We start from the raw sequence: 16674 nt of genomic DNA, 5'->3' as shown, positions 1-16674 counted from the left end.
TGTCAAAAATGCTGGAATTCCCAATCCCTTTGAAGAGATTTTAGAGAGACTGATATTTTACTCTTCTGTTACCTCATTTATGTACACTGTAATTATGGTAGAAAGAGCTAGCCTAGGTTTTAAAACTGCAGATGCAAGTTTCAGTGTAAAATCAGAAATGTAATTCACTACATAAGGATACCTCTTTGGAGGTTGGAAATGAAACGTTGCTGAATTTTAAGGCTAAATTTCTGGTTTCTTTTGCATGGAATTGTGACAGAATACATTAAAATCGATTTTCATTCACAGGAAACTCTCTTAAGCTGGTCTGTTGAAACAGTGGAGGACACTTTGGTGCCTGAGGACTTGTTAATTGCATATATAGAAAAGCTCAATAGTGATGAGCATGCTCATGCTGAGGAGTCAGCTATGGTTCTGTTCTTATTGAAAAACTTCATTAATGGCCTAAAAACTCCCCTGGCCTTTGTAAAAGGTAGGTGTTAAGATTTTGCCTCTTGCTTACACTAGTGAAAAAGGAAAGTTTGTTTTTTTTTCCTTCAGAAGTTGTTGGAATCATGGAAATGTTGCTTCCCTAACCTTTTCCTTTGTTACTGACATCTGTAAAGATTGCTTACTTGTGAACATGAAATCAACCACATATATTGTCCTCTTTTAACTAGAGATGTCTGTTTTCTCCTGGTTTCTGAGGGTGTTCCTATGCACCTGCTGTGTCCTAATTATAACCTGTATTTTTTAGAGAAATATTGGTGGAATCCTGAATCTCTGAAGCAAGATAGCCAAGACTACCTGCACCTCCTTTTGGGGCTGTTTGACCTGCTTGTCAGTGGAGCTAGTGAGGGAAGCGATGCTCTTCAGTACAGAGCATTGATGAATCTCTTATTCAAGGTATTATTTTTGCATTTGTTGCTCTGAATTACGAGTCAGAGTCATGAACTATTTCATAGTTGCATTACTTTTAAGGAAACCTGAGAAAAATGGTCAACAGATCATGCAACACTGCTTGTGGCATTCAAGTACTGTGAGGAGATGCTAGTGTAAGCTTCAGCTGGATTACTTAACCCTAATTAAATGTAATAATAGAAAGCTAAGTTAAAAAACAAAACAAAACACAACTGTACTAGTGGAGACAAAGATGAAAACAGCACTGATTCGCAGGACAAGATCAAGAGCCTAAAGTTTGAGCAAAAAGTTTTGGTTCTATCTGGTAGCAAGACAAAGAATTGCTCTGTAAAATTTGGTAGTGTTTAAATACAGAAACTGGAAGGAAAACTTCTAGGAGAACTTTTGTGTTTCCTTATTACATCATCTGATGGTTTTTCACATGCATATGTAAATAACATCTGGCATTGTGTATACATGCAGTGTTTACTCAATAACTTTTTCTTCCCAAAAGACACTGTTTCTCTGTTTTTCTGAGACAAAGTTCTCTTTCAGTGTACTCCTTTGAAGTGGGTCGGGTGGTTTATCAAATGTTTTCAGTAGTAGTTTGCCAAATAAATTAAACAAATTAAACTTTTTTCTTTTTTTTCTTTTCCATTGTGTTAAATTTAAGGTGCATCTAGAAGATTCAGAGGTTCTCTTCAAATTCCTTTCCATTTTATGGACTTACAGTTATAACCTTTCAAATCAACTGAACTATGAAGTCAGTGCAATGCTACAGACTCAGGCTCTGTATATTGGCTATGCACTGCTTGAATCACAAGCAAACCAGAAAAAGAAACAACTGCTATCACCATCATCTCCAGGTAAAGTAAAACATTATCTATCTATCTGTCTGTCTGTGTGTCTCATCTTAGAACTCAATCACTGTACTTTTTAATTTTGTGCAATTTTACAATATTTTATACCATGAAGGGTATCTCAAGTTATTTATGTTCAACTTCACTGGGCTGAGACAGTTCTCTTGCTAATTCACTGGTGCAGTTGTAAGTCCAAGCTTGAAGTAAGTGAAGCCACTTTTTTTTTGATTTTATAAGTATTAAAGGAGCACAGGGCTATGTTGAAGGAGTCAGTTAGAGGACATTACTGTCTGTGCAGTCTCAGGGTGTGACAGTCACTACCAGTATATAAGGTCTGAGCTTAAACATGAATATAAGGACTGTGATGAAGTTCAGAGTCATGAATTTGTGAGACTTCTATTGGTTTTGTGTACCTTAGAGGTTTACAGTGAAAGGAGACAACTTCTTAATTCCAAAGTAATGTTGATGCCTCTTCAGGGACAGCTACAGTAAAATTTTCACCACTGACTTTACTCTGTTCTTTTCCTCCTTGCCTCATTGTTCTTGCAGTGGTGATATCTTTGCTAATTAACTTGGGTAGTCCAGTGAGTGAAGTTCGAAGGGCTGCTCTCAACTGCCTCCATTCCTTGAGAGGAATAAAGGAGTCTCTGTTTTATCCTGTCCTTCAGCATTTGGAGCAAAAGACAGAAGAGATTGTATCTGACCCTACATACATAGCACAGGTATATTTTTAATTAAGGTGTTCGTTAATACAAGTTTTGTCTGCTGCTGTGAGCTTCTGTCTCACAGAAAAGAAATCAGGTTAACCAGTAAAGTTGTTTGTCTTTGTATCCTATAGTGGACTGACTTATAATTGTTTTAGGAACTATAAAAACATTTAGGTGATTTATTACATGCAGAGAGCTGAGAACCTAAGAGGCATTAACAGTGGTTTATTTCCAGATGAAGAACTCTACTTATATATAGATGACAGTGTTAAGAAAACATCAAATGATTTTTCTTTTAAGGCCTTTTTATTGCAAGAAAATAACTTAATTTTCGCTTTGCTAATGAACTAGATTATGGGAACTCTATTTGAGGATCTTGAGACACAGTCAAAACAGAAATCCCAGAAAAAAAAATTATTGGAAGCTTTGGAAAACATACTTGATTGTGTACAGAGCCATATTTTCCCATCATATATTGCAAGAAACTTAATGAAAATTCTTCATGAAATCCATGGTGAAGTAAGTGCAGCCTTTTGAGTTTTTTTATGGATTCTGCCCTTGAGTGAAATGCTGAAATCACATATAATTTAGAAATAATGCTGTTAAATATTTCCATAATGTATTAGATTATTAGGTATTAAGTTGACACCTCCAATAATATGCAGTAAAGCTGCAAAGTATGGTTTAATGAAAGATAAAATGTTTGCATGCTCCTTCTGGAATGTAATGGCTGCAGAATTTTGCATTGGAGTTTTTAAGGAAACTCCCTTGATATTACTAAAAAATACTGTTTCAGAAGAGATTGCTGCAGAAGAAATGTATTACTTTGGTTAGTGAACATTGAGTTTTCTGTAAAGAAGTGCAAGGTATCAAGCAGTGACTGTGAATTTCTTTTATATATATTAACCTAGTCTTATGTAGCATATTCAGAATTCTCCAAGTGCTGGAAAATATGACTTCAAAGTTCAAAAAATGAATTAAATTTGAATTTTTATGTTCTGTTCAGTTGTATGTGTCTTGAAAAGATTGTGAACTGCATGGAGGGGGTGAGTGGTTTTGCTTCACATTTGGGTTTTGTGGAAAACAGCAATCATAAATGGATGGAAAAATTACCTTGCTTCTGTACTTTGAAATTATAAATACTGTTCTGCAAATGAAAATAGCTAAGGAGTGGATGAGCAGGTATTGGGGTAATCTCATATTATGCCTCATATTTTTCCAATTGAACAGCTGCTGCCTAAAATACTGTGTGCAGTGTGGTCCAAGAGAGGGGATGCTGCGGTAAAATGAAGCTGTGCTACTGGAAAGTTGTTAAACTGAAAATGGATAAAAACTTCTGGATTTTCTCTGTTTGCAGATGGTTCTGTCTCACCTCTTGCCTGTACTAGACCGTCTGCTAGAGAAGGTCTTTCACAAAGCTGAGGCAATGTTAAAAGATGAAGTCATTCTCCTGCATCTAATCCTTAGGAAGTTTAATGAATATTCAGCAACCCTCCTGTGCAAGAATCAGAAGAGTCTGGATTTATTTATCAAAAGTCTGCATGCTGCCAAGAAAATATATGAAGAAATTCCACCATTTCAGATCACAGCACTTGGGCAGGTATGGCTTTATGAAATACCCTTTATTTATTTTTATGCTTAAAGCAGCTTGCAGTGTTTGAGATTGGATTTGCAAGGGCTCTTTCACTGTGGAGGAGTCTATAGCTTTTGACCTGTCTTTTTTTTACTACAAGATTTCAGTGTCTCCATACTGTCTTTGAAACATCTAAACAGGCTGCAAAACTTGAACTCTTAAAATTATCAGAAGGAGATATTGCTGCTTGCTCTATTTTTTGCATTTTGACAAGCACAAAATAGCCATACTGTATTTGCTTGCAGATGAGTTCCTGTATCATTATAGATACTGCTGTTCCACAGGTTTTAGGTTTTTGTCAGTCAGACAAGAGCTTTACTTAATCTTTTTCATCTGAGGAAAAATTGTCAACAAAATCCAATAGGTGAGAAATAGTTCACTTTGAAGGAAGCTACAGATTCTGGCCAGGTGTAGGCATGTACTTCCCAAAGGCTGGCAACAGCAAGTTTGTTCCCTACACCAGTCAGTTGTGCGAAAAATTTCAGAAATCAGTTTGTCTCTTGGATATTTCATGTGTCTGTGATCTACATTTTTTTGTATATATCCATTCCTGGATATATACAAGTATGTAGTTAATATGCAGTTTTTTGCAGTACTGCATGATGGGGTATGTCATACAGAATCCAACATATATTAATTCAACACCTTGCAATTTTGTTACCCTCTTAAAGTAAACCTCTCTGCATCTTTTTTTTTCACTATTGTAGATTACTAAGCCATTCTTTGCAGCTGTGTCAGATGGGATGGTGCAACAGAAGCTACTAAAAGTATTGTTTGACTTACTCTTAGACTGTAAGAACCCACTTTGTGCCCAGACAATCAGCAGTGTGTTTAAAGGGGTAAGTGACAACCTCCAGAAATATGTTTAGACCCATTGCAGCATGATTTTGTCATCTACATTCAGTAACACTTGTTGTTTATATCATTTATAGTGGGAAAGGAATGGGAAGCTTTTTGTCAAAGAATAGTGTTAATAGCATGAAAATTTTGTTAAATGACTGCTTTTAAAGGGTGCTTCTTTAATAGCCACCTATCAGTCACTTACCTACACTAAGTGAATGAATGCAGCAGAAGTCACTTCTTTTCTACCGCGCTGATTTTCATTTTCTGGGAATATGACAGGAATATGTGGATTATATACCCATATGTGCATGAAAGGGATGTGTTTTAAAAAAGGCAGGGCACAGATATGTGATGTGACAGATTGTTCATTGGTGCTTGCATTGTTATTGTTTTGTTTCAGATCACAGTGTGTGCTGAGCAGATTGTCCAAGAACTGGAGCCTCCTGAGAAAACCAAAAGTCTGGCCACTGTTCAACAGACTAGAAGACAGAAAATGCAGCAACAGAGGTAAAGTAACTAGAAACCCACAAGTATTATCCATGCAGTTTGAAAACGCCAAATGTGTTGTCTTAATACATTGCATAGTTTGCACTGAAAATGCAAGCAAGCATTTCTTCTTTTCACAGTAAAATAAATCCAAGCTACTTTTGGCATGGGGAAACCAACTCTTGTCGCTGTTTGAGAGCTCATGGAAATACAGTCAAAATATGTTAAAAAATCCAGTATATTTAATGTTAACAGTTGCTGTTATAGAATCATGACACAGTTGAACAAGATTCATTTTTGTTAATGGTAAGGTTAGTTTAAAATATAGATGCATGGACAAATTACATACACTGGGCTGAAACCTAACAGATGTTCATCAAAATATTCATTAGGTGACTGAAAAACAGTATTTTGTTTCCAGTAAGGTGGTAATATAATCACTAATTTTTAAATCTTTGTCCTGTTTCTTCTCTCCATTCTCATGAGGAGCTGTTTTGTTCACTGTACTTACTCTCTTTAAATATTCTTTCAGCCATATTGAAACAGGATATTGAGTTAATTTTCCTGATTTGACCTGCAATAGCTTTTCTAATTTTCCTTCACTTGACCATTTTGAATAATTATCACCTATTAGATTGACCCATCTGTAAACTGTACCTGTCACAGTTCACAAACAGACATACTCATACACCCCCTGCCATTGCCTACATAGTCAGTGTGTTAACCACTAGTAGTTCCAGAGAAGCAAGTTTCCTGGATGGCAAGCAGATCACCATTTGGACAGTTACCTGGCAACAGAATTTTTTTTTCCTCCCCACTTCCAGAAGTGTTTCCAAGAAATACTTGTTTTTTCGAGTTCCGTCTGAAATTTTTTGTTGTTTGTTTAAAATGTGTTGCTGCTTCAATCAAAAGCCCACACAGTGCCACCCCTCCAGGGAGAGCAGTAAAGGACATGCAATACTATGTGAAAGAAAAATTGTCTTTTTTTACTTGGGGATGTGTGTGTGTGTCTCCTGAAGCACTGTAGCATTTGCTTTGACAATCCATGATTGTTTCTCCTGTCTTTTTAGAAAGCCTCAAGGTGCAGAATTGGCACCCGAAACAAAGCACTCTAGCTGGCAGCGGGTGATGCTTATTCTGGAGTTACTGCAGCATAAGAAGAAGCTTCGGCATCCGCAGGCATTGGTACCTGCACTTTTCAACCTTCTGAGCAGGTAAAACAGAGTCTGGACCCCTCTCTGGTGCAACAGACACCCTAAACTTGGAAATATGGGCTACTGGGTCTGTGCTTTGTTGCCATGTCTTGTAGCTTAGCTTGCCTTTTTCAACTGAACTTCATTTAGGCCAGTCAGGAGGAGGAGGGGAAAGGGAAGTTACAATTTTTTCTCTTGGAAACAGTAAGATTTTTACCTGATGCTTAGCTTCTCTTGTGTGAAAACTTCATTGGGTAGAGGGCTTGGGATTGCCAAGGATGGCACCTGTCCTAAAACTGGGATAATTGGCAGGACTCGTGTCTTCAGCAGAGCTGTTATAATTCTCTAAGCTTTAAAATTCCTCCCAATACATTGTGGAACAGTCTTAGTCCAGTGTAACCTAAGGAAATTATTTTTTTTCCTGCCAGCCCTACATCCAGGCACTTAGGATAAATTTATATAGATTGGGTGTTTGTCTTTCTTATGACTTGCTTGTACATGGACTAGCAATTCTAGTCCAGGTTATATGTAAGTTTTTGGCAGTTCTTTGATAAGTGTCTTTGGTTAGACCAGTTGATGCATTTGAAAACAAAAAAGAATAAACTTTCGGCAAAGACTTTTTGGAAGCCTCCATTTAGAATTTATGTAGAATTAAAATGGCAGTTTCTTATTTGTGTCTTAATAGGCAGTTTGGTCACTTATTTTTCCGTCTCTTTTTTCCATGAATGTATAGGTGTCTGGAACGCGCAGCATCAAAAGAAGAAAATATGGAATATACAAAGCAGCTGATCCTTAGCTGCCTGCTAAACATCTGTCAGAAATTGTCATCAGATGGTAGCAAGGTCCCAGCAGGTAAAAATCACCAGACTCATCTCTGGGTAATTCTCTCACAGCTCAGCATTAAAACATTTGTCTCAACTTGGTTTTCTTCCTCAGTCTACACTGTTTTGTTGAGGAGAGAGAGATTTCTCTATGAGGGTATACAAGTTTGCCTTCCTAATCGTTTTTTGTAGATGCATTAGATATGGTTTGCACACTGAAAACAGTGCTTGAGTGTACTGTTTACTCCTACATGGCTGACCATTAAGGTGTTAATCAGTGGGTATTTTTACCTGCAGATATCCTGGACAAAGAAAAATTCAATGTGGAACTGATAGTTCAGTGCATCAGGATTTCTAAAATGCCCCAGACACACCACCATGCTCTGCTGCTCCTTGGTGCTGTTGCTGGAATATTTCCCGTAAGTAACACCTGGGATTCATGTGTTGGCTCTTCTCTTTGGTTTCCAAATATTGGGTAGAGTGAAGAACATAGAGATCTCTTCTGCAGGGAGAAACTTCCTGAAAAGGAGCCAGAGGCAAAATGGACAGGGTCCCTGCTCTTTTAGGGCTTTCTGTTTCATTTTAGTTGAAAACAAACCTCTGTCTTGATGCTTTGGTCACCAGCCATTTGTGGCTTGCAGTGGAGTGCAGTAGAAATGGAAGCAGCTTTCTGACACCAGCCCTGCCTGACCTTTCCACTCTGGTCACAGTTCTTGTGCCTTTTTCTTCTTCCTCCTGCTCTTTTATATAAAAAGAATGCTGACCTGTTAGCACATGCATTCTTACAAGTTCCTATCTTGTACAACACTGAAAAATGAAATTGTAATTGATAATAGAATTGGGTTGTTCTGATTTTAATTGACCAAGAAACAGGCCTTTTCTTGTATGGACTGAAATTTGACTGTACACTGTTCTAAGATTCTTTTGCTTTGAAACTCTAAACCAGCAAAATGTATCCAGGTGTATCAAACTCAGCTTGTATCTTTATATTTACTTCAATATTTTCTCCACAAGTTTGGAAAGGTAGCATGTTTTCCTAAAGATAAAACTGTGATATTGTTGATAAATTTTTGGAGGATTTTGTAGTTTTATTGTTTGGGGTTTTTGTTTCCATCTTACTGCCATCACCTGCTAGAGAACCAGGCATTTGTTTTACATTAATATTGGCTCTTAAAAAATTTTCAAGGTCAGAATAGAAGGAAACATTTTGTATTCATTTAATCTCACTTTTAAAATCTAAAGCACTTATTCCAATCACTAAAAGTAAATGAAAAATATGCCCATAATTTATTGCTCTAAGTCCTGGCAAAATCTAGGAAACTAATTTTTGAGCTAGGTGACACCTCTAATCCAGCCTTCTTAAAATTGGCTACTATGATTACAGTCTAGGCCCCAAAAAGCCAAAAACTGAAATTAGTATGGTTAGTTTACACTGTATGATTGTGGATAATGCAGATGTTTTACAGATACAAAAAAAGTGGGTGGAAAAATCACTGGAATCTGTGCCACAACCACATTTTGTGCTTCTGCAGATTTCCTCATAGCTGGTTTTACTTGTGTTCACCTGGCACTGAGTGGAAGGATAACAAGGTGTTTTATCACACTAAACTCTCAATTTCCACTCTCTAATTAGTTGCTCAGACGTGTGTCTTGGTTTCTAAATAATGTTTAGAAATCTACCAGTCACACAGTAAGTAGCATTAAGGGACAATGTGCATTTAAAACTCATTTAGGGAGATTTTGAAAGATAATAATGATTCTCTTTTGATTTTTTGGGGTTTTTTAATAGGAATCCAATGTCATTTGTAGGAATGAGAAATGCCTCAAAGTACAATATGCACAGCAGCATGAACTAATTAATCTCTTCTTTTCCAGGATAAAGTTCTTCACAACATTATGCCCATTTTTACATTCATGGGAGCAAATGTCCTGCGTCTGGATGATACCTACACTTTCCAAGTAATTAACAAGACAGTGCAGATGGTTATTCCTGCTCTTATACAGGTACATTTGTCTGCTTAATGGAAAGATTATTAATTAACTTTATTTAGAATATTGGTGGTAGAATAAGTTGTCACCTACTCTAGGATTATTTTTATAGACAATAAATTGTTTGTAATATAATGTAATTCAGACTCCTCTGTCTCTGACCAAGTTCATCAGACTGCTGCTTCTTCAAGTGCAGTCTTGAGTTTCTGCACTTTATAAATGGTTTAGCCAAAATTACCACAACTATACGTTGAGAGGTCCTGAAACATACTTTAAGTTCAAGCTTTTTGTCATAAAAATAGCAGGCAAGTTCAGTAGAGGAACCATTGGAAGGAAGAATCTGGGTATTAGTCCTATAATATGTCATAGTCATAGGAATAGTAGATGTGGTCTGAAAGAAGTGGAAGTGCTTTTATTCTTCCTGCTGGTGTTTCTGGGGCTTTTCTTGATTTTGCTTGGACCTCTTAGATAAATGGCTAGAAACCAAAACAAAAATAGATCCTTGTTTTTCAAATCAACATTTTCTTCGGTCAGATTTCACTTGCACCTAAGAAATCTCGATTCTTGATCATATTTAGATTTAAACATGAAACATGGTGTATTATGTCATGTAAAAATGAATTGAGGAAAAAAATGTTTTCGATAATGGGCTGAGGATTTCCCAGACTATATTTAATTGTATGTGTACACATTTTCATCCTTATATATCCTCATCAGTTATAGTTCTCTGTTATATAAAAAGAGAGAGAAATTGATTTCTTTAATTTTTTTCTTTAAAACCTATCCTAGCAGCTCACACAAGTTTCTGTGACAAATTATTTGTTGCACACGATTATTTCATGTGGGAAGAAACTAATGTTACTTGAGGCCATGTAGCCCATGTATATTATTTTTCCTAGGCCCTTGAATCTAAGACACTAACTCAAAGTTTTCTGAAGGATGTGGCTTTGCTTTCTCTTGATAATGTCTTGTTTGTTTCAGCTGATGCCAAGTAGAGTTTTTCTCTTTTTTGTTCTTTTTTTTTCTTCCTTTTTAAAATTTTATTTGAAGCATCTTCCTTTAACACTGCAAAGGAGCTGTATGATTACAAATTTTACTTGGGAACACTTAGGTTTCCCTTGAGGTTATGCATTTGGCAGTGCTGTTGTCTGGCACTTAGAGGTTTCTCTTATTTTCTGAAGTTGCAAGAAAGGCCTTGTACCCACCTGCAGTAACCTGTCTGAGCTGCTGTGTTTGTGCCCAGGCTGAAGACAGTGACTTGTCAGAGTCCTCAGGAAACGTGGAGGAGGTGGTGATCAAGATCATTCGTGTGTTTGTGGATGCCCTGCCCCACGTGCCGGAGCACCGGCGCCTGCCCATCCTGTCCCAGCTGATCACTACGGTGGGAGGAGACAAATTCCTCTGGGTTCTCCTGGTGCTGCTCTTCGAGCAGTACGTGACCAAAACTGTGACAACGACGCCAAGCACAGACAAGGTTAGCAGACTGAGGGGTCAGCTTTTTACCTGAGAGCCTGATCTCTTTTCTTCACAGTCTTGCCTTTAGGAAGGTTCCTAATAAGCCCCAGGTCATGCTGGAAAAGGTAGTGAGCTCTGGATTTCTGCTACAGCAGAACCTGATGGTGATGTTGGCTGTGACATGTACTGCATATTCAATAGTGTTACGTCTTGGGGCCTGAACAACAGATCAGATCATATTGTACAGCAATCCTTAATCTGAAGAGCTGATAATCTAATTATGTAGCGCTTTAATAGTAATGAAGTTGGGTTTTTTTCCTTCAGTTGCATTTGTGAAACATTATACTGGTCTTTCTCTACAGACTAAGATGAAACCCTAATAAGTTTTTGTGTAGGCAGGCCCTGAGATTAGGTGAAAGCTTAGTTTATGGGGGAAACAGAAAGAATTATTAAAGGAACACTGGTGAGAAGATAGTCTTTGCTGCAGCGGTTTGATCTCTCTCTTTAGCCTCTGGAGCTTTGTTCTCTCCAAGGGCTTGCTGCTTTTACCAGTAGTGTTAATCCTGGAAGTGTCCAGCTCAGCATGGCATTTTCACAAGCTCACTGAGGTGTTTTCGAGTATTTTTATTAGTATTGGTAGAAATATTCTTTCTTAATCCTTGAAATATTTCTTTTTTTTGTCTGAACCATTAACAGGATGCTGTTCTGGAAGCAGACACTGAATTTTGGATTTCCATCTGCTGTGAATTTAATGTACGTTCTCAGTTCCAGAGCGTGATGAAGATAATCCAGTATCTGACAGAGCTGCCAGAGAATAAAGAAGGTAACCACAAAACAGAGACAGAAAATGCATATAAACCTTCCTAACAGAAGAGACAAGGGGTTGTGGTTTTAAACTAAAAGGGGATAGATTCAGACTAGATATAAGGAAGAAACTTTGAGAGTGGTGAAGCACTGGAACAAGTGTCTCAGAGGGGTGGTGGGTGCCCCATCCCTGTCAGCGTTCAGGGCCAGGCTGGATGGGGCTTTGAACAACTGTAATTTTACTTTGTTTCTGTGATCAGAAATGAAATATCTTGTATTTTTGCAAACAAATGCAAATTTGTTTTGTCAATGTCTTCAGCAGATGATCCTGGGACAAAAAAGTTAACATGTAAGACAAAGCTGAAAAATCAGGAGGGGCAGCTCTTTAATGTGGAATCTCACTCCGACAAACAACTCCGGCATTTCAAATTCTTGTCAGTCTCCTTCATGTCACAACTTCTGTCCTCTCAGAGTTTTGTGAAAAAGGTAATAATGGCAGTTTGCTTCTAGACTGGTAAGTGACTGTGCCATTTTGTAATAGCTGAGGTGTAATTTACTTTTTAGTCTGACTTTATATTCAAATGGGGGGCACTGTCCAGTATATCGTGCTGACACTTTTATTGGCACAGTTTTGAAACCTTTCAGTAATGTTATTTATGCATAGGTAACCAAGTGAAATTCTGGTCCCAGTGTATTCCCACTGACTTTATGGAGATGGGGATTTCACTCACAGCCTGTGTAACTCCAAATTCAGCATGAGATTCATGTTGTTAATTGAAAAGACAAAATGTTATGAACTTCAGGCTCTGACTCTAGAAGATAGTCCCAATTTTTCAGCTGAAAATCATCCACCAGCATGAACTGCATTTGCTAATGTGACTGCATTGCCCAAGGGTCTCAGATTTCCTTCTAGAATGATGGCTTAAGTACAAATGTAGGGACTCATAATTGCCATGTTGGTGGACATTTGATTTAAAAAAGCCAAATTTGTGTATTCTGGCATTTTAGTTTAATGAGGGGAGGAAAGTTTCATATTTTCATTCTTGCTTTTTAAACCAGATAGTTGAATATGAAGAACCCGAAGAGCTGCAGGAGTTGGAACAGAGGTATGCTTTAAATATGCCCTACTCCTATTTTTAGCTTTTACTGCAGCCCAGGAATATCTTTTAAGTGTAGTGCCATTAGAATATCTTTTACTCTAATGATAGTTTTAAATGTCCTCTGCAACAAGCAGTATTTATCATGTGCAATTTACTTGGTTTTATGTTTTTTCTTTTAATGGAATGTAAAACTTTTTATTTCTGAAAGACTTGCTCTACCCAATGTCCACTCTTTTTCTGTATTTTTGATAGAGGTTATTTACATGCTTGGCCATAATTGTCATGCTATTCATGTCTGAATCACTAAAGGTATTTGAGATTTTTAGCAAAATATATTGGTTCATTGGTAGGAAAGAAAAGTAAATCATTGTTCATGGGTGCCTCTGTATTGGTGTAATCAAAGATCACAGTTGTAGCCATTGTGCTGTAAAAGCCAGTGTTAGGGAAATTGAGGGTTTCTTTTGCAGAGGCCTAACTTATATGTTTGTTCCAAGAGAAAAAGCATGTAAGATTTATTTAAATGCTGTGTTCCATGAATGCTCATTTTTAAATTTTTCTGTTTCATTTCCTTGTATTTTTGTTGCCTTGTAAGATTTTATGCTTTCCAGTAATAACAATGGACTTCTTTAGCCTCCTTGTTACTTGCTGAAAGTTACTTCTTTCTGTCTAGGCTGTTAGAAGAAGTTCTTCAGTACATAAACACTGTGGCATCTTCAGTGGAAGGAAATGTGGACAAGCCAACGGCCAAATTTTGGAGGGTTCTGCTTAGCAAGTGCTACGATATGCTGGATAAAGTAAGTCTCACTAGCCCCCATGTTAGCACTGGCACATTGCTGCTTTTGCTTGTTAATATGATTATAAACTTTATAGGGTTTCTTGTTGCATTAGTACTATATTTCATTGGATGGTCTGCAGCCTGGTACATCAATGTTTAAACTCGGCTAACAACCTGAATAATTACAGCTAACAGCTTCTCAGGACAAGCAGAACAATAATCAGGAATGCTTGTTTCCTTTAGTTTAATGTTCTACTGGCTGTAAGCAGTCATTTCACTATGTCTGGTGGAGAAAAATGGCTCTTGGCAGCATTTGTCACTGTTAACTCATAAAATTTTTTATCTAATGCTGTTGCATATTTCTACATGGAATTAAATCCTTACACTTTTCCTCTTACTATTTTTTCTGATTAGAAATGTATTTGTAGAATTTGAGTGGCTATCTTGTTGGATCAGTTTTCATGATGTACATGGAGAGGGCATTGGCAGAATTATTTTGGGTAAAGAGGGATAGAGCTCACAAGGGTAGACAAAAGGACTTGCTGAGGAAATATCAGAGCTAGTGGATAATGGCTGCTTAGCCAGTGAACGCAGAATAGCTGGACCCTGCTTTGTTGTTTTGCATGCCTCAGATACAGCATTGCTGGCTTGTCCTCTCTTCTTTGATCCTGAAACCCATGAGGGAAGTTGAAGAGAGTCTTATCAGGAGGCTGCCATGTCACAGTGCAGGCAAAAGCATTTATGGTATTGTTTTTTTGTTTTCTTGTAGGTCAATGCCTTACTGCCAACAGAAACCTTCATCCCTGTAATTGGGGGGCTGATGATGAATCAGCTGCCGTCGGTGAGACGCAAGGCCATGGACCTCCTGAACAACAAGGTGCAGCAGCGCACCAAGTGGCAGAAGAGCCAGGTGAGGCAAAGGCGTTATCCTTTAGCAAAAGTACCCAGAGAGAGATTCATGTGCAAGTGCTTGACCCCATATAAAGATGGCAAGTACCAGTGGCAAGCCTGGCAAGGGCTCTTGAGCAGTGACACGAAGGCCGCCTGCCCACAGCTACCTTGCAGGTCCTGAGTTTCTCACTGAATGTCTGATGTGTGTGTTCTCCTGTCCTCTCAGATCCTGCAGCTCTTAGAGCTGGTTCCTGAGCTCATTGCCATTGTCAAGTGCAGAAGAAACGAGGAAGAGGAGGAGCAAGCAATCAACAGGCAGACTGCTTTGTTCAGCCTCAAGCTGCTCTGCAAAGGTTTTGGCACAGAAAATCCAGCGCCATTTGTGCCTGTTCTGAAAACAGCCATTGATCTCATTTCTTCAGAGAAGGAGGAAAAAAATGTGATGGGAAGTGCTTTGCTCTGCATAGCTGAGGTCACCTGTACACTGAAAGCCCAAGCAATACCTCAGCTTCCAAGGTACTGTGGGGTTCTTCTTAACAGAACCAACTGCAGCAGGAGTTAGTTACACCAAAGTGCATTACTGAAGGAATGCTGATGAAAGCAGTCTGCCCCTGTGTGTGTTTTGTGCAGACAAGATTAAAAGTATTTCTAGTGCTTGAAGGTGCTTTGTGGTCATAGACCTAAGAAACTAGTGGGGAACATTGCAAGACTTTTATAATGACCAGTGGAGTTCCTTATGGAGTCTGCTGCTGTCACTAGAGAGACAACCTTTATGGCTTTAGAAAAATTAGACCATAGCTGGTATTTTTTCTGTAGAACAAATTGCATTTAAAAACATGAGAATGAGTACAGTTGAAAACCCTTCATGCTACATTATTTTATTCTCCCAATCCAAGAAGAATCCATGTATCTAACTTGTTTCTTGTAAAACTGTTTCATTTCTTTACAAATACAAGTCTCTTATTGTCATTAAATCTTTAAACTAAAGACAGGGCTTTGAGTAACCTGATAGAGTAAAAGCTGTTGATCTAGATGATCTTTAAAGATTTCTTCTGATCAATCATTCTGTGATTTTAAATCTAATGTCCTTCATTAGCTTCAAAATAAAATATGACAGTGAGCCCAGAATATTGAGCTTTCTCAAATACACATGTAAAAATTCTTGTGAAAGTTGTCCCTGCAGGCTTAACAGATGGATGTATTTGATTGGAAACATACCCCCAAATGGTTAGTTATTTCACCTTTCTCTGCTTATGTTTGGTTATTCACAGACTGATGCCAGCACTCTTGAAGACTTTAAAAAGTAAGAAGGAGCTGGTCTCCAATGAGATTTACCTGCTGAGTGCCATCACTGCTCTGCTAAAGGTTGCAGAAACACTGCCACACTTCCTTAGTCCTTATCTTTTGGAGTGCTTGTTGCAGGTGAGCTCTGTGACTCCTACAGGTGTATAAAGGGGGGACAGGACCTGCCCAGATCCCAGAAGAAACTGCAGAGATTACTTTTTTCTCTGAAACTGAAGTAGGTGTGCTAATTGTGTGAAAGCTCATAACATACTACTCTTCTACTCCCTTTCTTATGTGGGTAACTCAGATACGGAACCTAAGAGCATCTCTTCCTCCTCCCTCACATTGTTGTATTTTTCCTCTTTGAAAAGGAAGATGAATCACAAAAAATCATTCTGTAAAATTCAGTCTCCTCAAACGTGTATCTGACACTCTTGTTGGAGTCATTCTAACCCTCTGCTGCTGACATGGGCATTTTTCAGAGTTTGTCTTCTGAAGCCAGTGAGGCTTTGTACGCAGACAGCTTAACGTAAGGTGTTCCAAGTGGTGCAAACAGCAAAATTCCTGTCTGACATTTGAAGCAGACAACTACTATAAAATAATTCTTAAGTTGCTAAGTAGGCCTGACTTTTGTTGGAATTCCTCACAGGTTGTCCGCTTGGAAAAGATTGTGGCCGAGTTTGGTCCCACTTCCCAGATCAGTGTCCGTGTAGCAGCACTGAAATCCATCCTAGCGACGAGGCTGGCTCCCCGAATACTCCTGCCTGCGGTCACCAAGTGTTACAGTGAAGTGCTGCATACCCGCAAGGTAAGGGCTTTTTTCATCCTTCAGTACTGTAATAAAGAAGGAGAAGAAACAAAGAAACAAGCACGCCAAAATTTGGTTCAGCTGTGTCCCCTCCCAGCACTGTGGCCGTCACCAGCCTGCTCACTGCGGCTGAAGAGTGAGAAACA

General features: G+C 38.3%; 1 protein-coding gene across 3 annotated transcripts in view; it reads left to right on the top strand.

Annotated features, from left to right (window-relative positions):
- HEATR1 (HEAT repeat containing 1) overlaps window positions 1-16674 on the top strand; it is a 34742-nt gene that overhangs the window by 14032 nt on the left and 4036 nt on the right. For 2 of the 3 annotated variants that reach the window (XM_030944990.1, XM_030944991.1), the window contains exons 18-38: window positions 289-472; window positions 737-885; window positions 1553-1745; window positions 2289-2461; window positions 2798-2965; window positions 3804-4046; window positions 4787-4918; window positions 5323-5429; window positions 6479-6622; window positions 7335-7453; window positions 7720-7841; window positions 9298-9426; window positions 10655-10885; window positions 11563-11689; window positions 11990-12156; window positions 12730-12776; window positions 13441-13564; window positions 14315-14455; window positions 14663-14952; window positions 15708-15858; window positions 16370-16528. In XM_030944990.1, coding sequence (XP_030800850.1) covers window positions 289-472; window positions 737-885; window positions 1553-1745; window positions 2289-2461; window positions 2798-2965; window positions 3804-4046; window positions 4787-4918; window positions 5323-5429; window positions 6479-6622; window positions 7335-7453; window positions 7720-7841; window positions 9298-9426; window positions 10655-10885; window positions 11563-11689; window positions 11990-12156; window positions 12730-12776; window positions 13441-13564; window positions 14315-14455; window positions 14663-14952; window positions 15708-15858; window positions 16370-16528 — 3300 coding nt within the window. The remainder of the gene's footprint in view (window positions 1-288; window positions 473-736; window positions 886-1552; window positions 1746-2288; window positions 2462-2797; window positions 2966-3803; window positions 4047-4786; window positions 4919-5322; window positions 5430-6478; window positions 6623-7334; window positions 7454-7719; window positions 7842-9297; window positions 9427-10654; window positions 10886-11562; window positions 11690-11989; window positions 12157-12729; window positions 12777-13440; window positions 13565-14314; window positions 14456-14662; window positions 14953-15707; window positions 15859-16369; window positions 16529-16674) is intronic. The other variant, XM_030944992.1, reaches the window with a different exon arrangement.

This window comes from Camarhynchus parvulus, chromosome 3 (assembly GCF_901933205.1).
Source record: "Camarhynchus parvulus chromosome 3, STF_HiC, whole genome shotgun sequence".
NCBI classification, from domain to species: domain Eukaryota; kingdom Metazoa; phylum Chordata; class Aves; order Passeriformes; family Thraupidae; genus Camarhynchus; species Camarhynchus parvulus.
This window is presented reverse-complemented; position numbering and strand designations above follow the sequence as displayed.